This window comes from Cetorhinus maximus, chromosome 7 (assembly GCF_964194155.1).
Source record: "Cetorhinus maximus chromosome 7, sCetMax3.hap1.1, whole genome shotgun sequence".
In the NCBI taxonomy this organism is placed as follows: domain Eukaryota; kingdom Metazoa; phylum Chordata; class Chondrichthyes; order Lamniformes; family Cetorhinidae; genus Cetorhinus; species Cetorhinus maximus.
The window spans coordinates 28,362,812-28,369,861 of record NC_135885.1 but is presented as its reverse complement, the minus strand read 5'-3'; the positions used below and the strand labels follow the sequence as shown (position 1 = coordinate 28,369,861).

At 45.5% G+C, this 7,050-nt stretch overlaps 1 protein-coding gene across 1 annotated transcript in view; it reads left to right on the top strand.

Annotated features, from left to right (window-relative positions):
• Nucleotides 1-433: 433 nt before the first annotated feature.
• Nucleotides 434-7,050, top strand: part of atp7b (ATPase copper transporting beta) — a 104,887-nt gene continuing 98,270 nt past the window's right edge. Inside the window, exon 1 of the mRNA XM_078545238.1 lies at nucleotides 434-872. Coding sequence (XP_078401364.1) covers nucleotides 591-872 — 282 coding nt within the window. The 5' untranslated portion in view covers nucleotides 434-590. The remainder of the gene's footprint in view (nucleotides 873-7,050) is intronic.

Genomic DNA, 7,050 nt, shown 5'->3' with positions numbered 1-7,050 from the left:
GTACAGCCAGCCTATCAAATCTGTTGGTTTCATTCAGGTGATTTAAACTCAGTTTGATAATGCTTAACAGCATGGGTTGAAATTGGGCCAAAAGTTTGAATTTTTGTAGTGAACGGGGAGGTACTTGAAACATTGGATGGGCCAAAAATTGATAAAGAGGGAGTATTTGTAAAACGAGCAAGTCTATTAAAAACTACCAAGTGGTGCTAATAAAGGCTTCAAATTATTTCATCAGTTCATACTTTACTAATTTACTTACTAATAGCAACACTAGCATCACAAACTGAGGGAACTTTGTGCAAGACTTTTCACTTCTCATTCTGTAATAGATACAGTGAACGAACTACTTTCAGTTTGGTGTGCCGTGTGCAAAGATTAATGATGCTGCAGGTGGTTCATTGAACTGAAAAAAGACTGCAAAGAAGTTGTTAGCCAATGTTTGAAGTGGGTGTAGCACAGTGTGCAGATTACTGTGTTTGTTTAACCACTAAGAATGAAACCATCGTACTCCCATTTACCTGGGCTTCACAGCACGATTCAGCCTTGTCAGATGTTGTGATGCTGAGCATTTTGTGTGCCAGGATATTTTAATGTTCCCGGATTATCTCGATATGAGGCGATTTAAAAGAGGAACCTCATGGAGTGAAGTTCAGAATAAAGTGGAGCCGGATAGTGCAGATTCAGATCTGAATGGTAATGGCCTCTTATCCCCAGTTTCTGGAAATGCAAGTCATTCATCTGCCAGTGTGTGTACCCCATGGACTGTCAGTGATCGTATGGAGCATGAAGGCAATAGAAACTTCCTTCAGTGTGAAGAAGGCGAAGTTTCACAGAAGCGTAATTCTGCCAAGAAGGAGACAAACGCAGGTCAGGTTAGTACAAGAGAGAATTTCAGTCGGAATGTCCATTTCATGGGGGTTAACCCACAACAAAATGTTCAGAAACTATGAATGTTCGGGGAGTTCATCAGTGTGATCTGAACTTGAGATGTGCCTGCAATCACATTCCTACCCAGGTTGATCTTTAAACGGAGAGAATTTCTTTGAACAGAGTAGTTCCATTTCAATTGAATGACAAGTTTCTGCGATAGTAACATGATTCAGCTGATGATACTTTAACAAGTATCTTAATGCACAGGTGGAGTTTTAATAAGAACACCGGCAGCCTTTATTGTAAGAAGAATGAGTAGAACAGGGCTGAATAATTGTTGAACTTTTTTAATTTTAAATTTACTTTTTGCAAATATGTTTTTATCTACCACATTTAAAATAGTTTAAAGATCCGTTGAGTAATGGAAAATACTTTGTGCTGTATTGGCTGTTACTTATTAATGTCATTGCTCTTTTTCCAAAGGGATGAAGTGGTCAAAGGTTCACTGATACTGGCATTAGTTACTGAAGGCCAGAACACTTGAGTAACATAACAACTCACAATTTACTTGGATACTTTATGGGCTGAACTTTTGTGCCCCCTCCCCCTCCCAGCCCCCACCGAATGGAGGTGGGGGAGTGGAGCCTTAAAAAAAAAACCAGTGCCTGCCGGCATGTCAGCATTGGGACGCTGTTCCTGACGCTGGCCATTTTGGGGAAGGAGGGTTCAGGGCCCGGGAAGGTCAGGTGCTCCAATGCGGCTGGCAAGCAATTAAGCTCATTAAGTGCCCTTTTAAAGGTAGGTAATAGAGGCCGATTTGGATTTTCAAGTTGACATCCAATTTCCAGAGGAGATGAGTATTTGGGGGGGGGGGGCAAATCAACTGGCAGAAGGTAGGATTTCAGCCCTCCATGCAGGCCTAGTTCCCTGCCTGCCTGGATGGGGGTACAACCAAAGACCACCTTGTAGAGGGATCCCTCCCTCCCAACAATGGTGGCCTTTGTGTTTTTTATTAATTTTTTTTTAATAAGTAGCTGAGAGGGCACCTTACTGTTGAGGTGCCTCGCCATCCCCATGGTAACATATCTTGCTTTAACCCTCCAGCTTCAAGAGCCCACCCATTGCCCTTAGTTGGATTGGGAATCCGTCTCCATGCCAATTAAATGCTCAACAATGGAGGTGTGTTTCTCACCCAAAAACAAACTTGGCTTCTGTTCACTACCTCTCTGGTGAAAGTTCTGCTATATGTTTCTGTCAACTCCTAATTTGGTCAGAAATATAATAAATATCCTCTAAATCAGGCTTGTCCAGCCCGAAGCCTCTCTATCCAGCCCGAATCTCTGTTCACGGGTAGGTTGAATGGAAGATCTGCAAGGATCTGTTCCTCCAGTCAGAGACCGATTCTCTCCCTCATTTGCTGCTGATTGATAGGCTTGCTGGCGAACCTATCAGCAGCAAATGAGGGAAAGAATGAGTCTCTGGCCAAGCAGCTAACAGTGTAAAGGTGAATGGCTGCTCCTTTGTTTTCACTTGTACACTCTCTCTTCGCCTCCTGCTGGCTGAAGGAGCACAGGGCCAAGGTGGCAGAGAGCAGGGAAGCTAAGAGGAAAGGAAAAGTGCAAGGGTTCGGAAAAGGTGCGTTAAGCAGGGTGGCAATCAGGAAGCGACAATTATACAGTAATCGGGAGGAGGTTGCGGGGGTTGGAGATCAATCATCTCAATTCCAAGATATCACTGCAGGAGTTCCTCAGGGCAGTGTCCTCAGCTCAACCATCTTCAGCGGCTTCATCAATGACCTTCCTTCCATCATAAGGTCAGAAGTGGGGATGTTTGCTGCTGAGCAATGTTCAGCACCATTCACGACTCCTCAGATACTATCCAGGACAAAGCAGCCTGCTTGATTGGCACCCTATCAACAAACACTCACTCCCTCCTCCACCGATGAACAGTGACAGCAGTCTGTACCATCTACAAGGCACCCTGCAGAAACTTGCTAAGGCTCCTTAGGCAGCACCTTCCAAACCCAAGACTGTGACCATCTAGAAGGACAAGGACAGCAGATAGATGGGAACACCATCACCTGGAAGTTCCCCTCCAAGTCACTCACCATCGTGACTTGGAAATATATCCCCTTTCCTTCACTGTCACTGGATCAAAATCCTGTAACTCCCTTTGTAACAGCACTGTGGGTGTACCTACACCACATGGACTGCAGCAGTTCAAGAAGGCAGCTCACCACCACCTTCTCAAGGGCAACTAGGGATGGGCAATAAATGCTGGACCAGCCAGCAATGCCCACATCCTGTATAATGAATTTAGAAAAAGCCTGGGAGCAGCTGGAGGTTGGGTTCGCTCACTGCCTGATCAATTCCTCCTGCAATAGTGTCCAAACTTCGTGGGGAGTGAGCTTGTGTGTGTGTGTGAGAGAGAGAGAGAGAGAGAGAGTGATTGTTGTGAATGAGTGTGAGCCCAAGGACTTGGAGTGAGTCGGAAATGCACACGATGCCTTCCTCATCCTCCGTCCCCAAAACTCTATCCACAAAGCAGGCTGGGAGAGGAGGAAATCCCAGGCTAGATGACAACTCGCTTCTGACCTCCACTTTCCTATGAATTCCGCTGAGGTCAGCATGGATTGTGTGCCACCAGAAGCGAATGCAGGGTCAGTGTTAGTTAAACCCAACTCCTTAGCTGAGGCCTGGTCCCCACCCCTTTCCTGGTGACCTGGGGGTCAAGTCTGCCTCTCTCCAGCTCTGCTTCTTAAACGAAAAGGCAAAAAAGAGGTTTAATAGGTGAACTCTGCTGCATGGCATATTTTAATGGGCATTTTTATTAATTACTCTTTTTTGAAATTCATTGTTTTGACATTGATATTTTTGAAATTCATGTTTAATTTAACCCTATCTTACTGAAATTTGATCACCGGCCCCGTGAGTAAGAAAAAATTGAAATGTGCCCCCCTACCTGCAAAGGACGGACAATTTTTTATGGATCAAATTATGGCAGCTGGATGATGGGACCTATCATTAGTATTTTCTGCTGAAGGTGTCAAAACAGTTGCAAATGACTTAGAGCATTGCTGTCTTTGAAAGGATTAAAGTGGGAGTGTGTTCAGATGGGCACCTTTTATGTTCGCTTGATTTTTTTTATTCATTTATTTACGGGATGTGGGCATCATGGGCTAGGCCATCCCTAATTGGCCTTGAGATGGTGATGGTGAGCAGCCTTCTTGAACTGCTGCAGTCCATGTGGTGTAGGTACACCCACAGTGCTGTTAGGAAGGGAGTTCCAGGATTTTAACCCAGCAACAGTGAAGGAACAGTGGTATATTTCCAGGTCAGGATGGCAAGTGGCTTGGAGAGGAACTTCCAGGTGCTGGTGTTCCCATGTATCTGCTGCACTTGACCTTTTAGATGGTAGTGGTCATGGGTTTGGAAGGTGCTGTCTAAGGAACCTTGGTGAGTTCCTGCAGTGTATCTTATAGATGGTACACACTGCTGTCACTGTTCGTTGGTGGTGGAGGGAGTGAATGCGGAAGGGGTGCCAATCAAGTGGGCTGCTTTGTCCTGGATGGTGTCTAGCTTCTTGAATGTTGTTGGAGCTGCACTCATCCAGGCAAGTGGAGAGTATTCCATCATACTCCTGACCTGTGCCTTCTAGATGGTGGACAGGCTTTGGGGACTCAGGAGGTGAATTACTCGCTGCAGGATTCCTAGCCTCTGACCTGCTCTTGTAGCCACAGTATTCATATGGCTAGTCCAGTTCAGTTTCTGGTCAATGATTAAACCCCAGGATGTTGATAGGGGATTTAGCAATGGTAATGCCGTTGAATGTCAAGGGGCGATGGTTACATTCTCTCTTGTTGGAGATGGTCATTGCCTGGCACTTGTGTGGCGTGAATGTTACTTCTGAGCCCAAGCCTGGATATTGTCCAGGTTGCTGCATTTGGACATGGACTGCATCAGTACCTGAGGAGTTGCGAATGGTGCTGAACATTGTGAAATCAGTGAACATCCCCACTTCTGACCTTATAATGGAAGGATGATGAAGCATTGATGAAATAGCTGAAGATAGTTAGGCCGAAGACACTACTCCTGAGGAACTCCTGCAGTGACACCCTGGAACTGAGCTGATTGACCTCCAGCAACCACAACCATCTTCCTGTGTGCTAGGTATGACTCCAACCACCTGAGAGTTTCTCCCCCCACCCCACCCCACCAGATTCCCATTGACTCCAACTTTGCTAGGGTTTCTTGATGCCCCACTCGGTCAAATGCTGCCTTGATGTCAAGGGCAGTCTTTCTCACCTCACCTCTGGGGTTCAGCTCTTTTGTCCAAGTTTGAGCCAAGGCTGTAACAAGGTCAGGAGCTGAGTGACCCTGGCGGAACCCAAATTGATCATTAATGAGCAGGTTATTTCTAAGCAAGTGCCAATTGATAGCACAGTTGATGACCCCTTCCATCACTTTACTGATGATGGAGAGTAGAATGATGTGGCAGTAGTTGGCTCAGTTGAATTTGTCCTGCTTTTTGTGTACAGGACATACCTGGGTAATTTTCCATATTGCCCGGTAGATGCCAGTGTTGTAGCTGTACTGGAACAACTTGGCTCGGGGCGCTACAAGTTCTGGAGCACAAGTCTTCAGTACTATTGCCGGAATATTGTCAGGGCCCATAGCCTTTGCAGTATTCAGTGAATTCAGCCAATTCTTGATATCACATGGAGTGAATCAAATTGGGTGAAGACTGGCACCTGTGATGCTAGGAACCTCTGGAGGAGGCCAAGATGGATCATCCACTCGGCACTTCTGGCTGAAGATTGTTGCGAATGGTTCAGCCTTATCTTTTGCACTGCTGTGCTGAGCTCCCTCCATCATTGAGGATGGGGATATTTGTGGAGCCGCCGCCTCCAGTGAGTTGTTTAAATGTCCACCACCATTCACGACTGGATGTGGAGGACTGCAGAGCTTAGATCTGATCCGTTGGTTGTGGAGTCGCTTAGCTCTATCACTTGCTGCTTATGCTGTTTAGCGCGCAAGTAATCCTGTGCTGTTGCTTCACCAGGTTGACACCTCATTTTTAGGTATGCCTAGTGTTGCTCCTGGCATGTGCTCCTGCACTCTTCATTGAACCAGGGTTGATATACATATGAACAAATGAACAAGGAGCAGGAGTGGGCCATTAGGCCCCTTGAGCCTGATCCACCATTTAATAAGATCACAGCTGATCTGATAGTACCTGAAATCTGCATCCCACCTACCCCTGATAACCTATCACCCCCTGGCTTACCAATAATCTAACCACCTTTGCCTTGAAAATATTCAAAGTCTCTGCTTCCACCGCTTTTTCAGGAAGAGAGTTCCAAAGACCTGCGACCCTCTGAGAGAAATTTTTTTTGCCTCATTTCTGCTTTAAATGGGCGACCCCTTATTTTAAACAGTGACCCCAAGCTCTCGATTCTCCCTCATGAGGAAACATCCTCTCCACATCCACCCTGTCAAGTACCATCAGGATCTTATGTTTCCATCAAGTCGCCTCTTACTCTTCTAAACTCCAGCGGATACAAGCCTAGTCTGTCCAACCTTTCCTCATAAGACAACTGACCCATTGCAGGTATTAGCCTGGTAAACCTTCTCTGAACTGCTTCTAATGCATTTACATCCTTCCTTAAATAAGGTGGTCAACACTGTACGCAGTACTCCAAATGTGGTCTCACTGATGCCCTGTACAACTGAAGCATAACCTCCCTACTTTTGTATTCTATTCCCCTCGCAATAAATGAGAACATTCTATTAGCTTTTCTAATTACTTGCTGTAGCTGCATACTAGCCTTTTGCAAACCATGCACTAAGACACCCAGATCCCTTTGTACCTCTGAGCTCTGCAATCTCTCACCATTCAGATAACATGCCTCTTTTTTTATTCTTCCTGCCAAAATGGACAATTTCACAATTACCCACATCATACTCCAGTTGCCAGATCTTTGCCCACTCACTTAACCTATCTATATCTTTTTGTAGCCTCCTTACGTCCTCTTCACAAATTACTTTCCTACCTAACTTTCTGTCATCAGCATATTTGGCAACCATCCTATTCATCCCTTCATCCAATTGTAAACAGTTGAGCTCTCAGCACTGATCCCTGTGGCACACCACTCATTGCATCTTGCCAACCTGAAAAAAA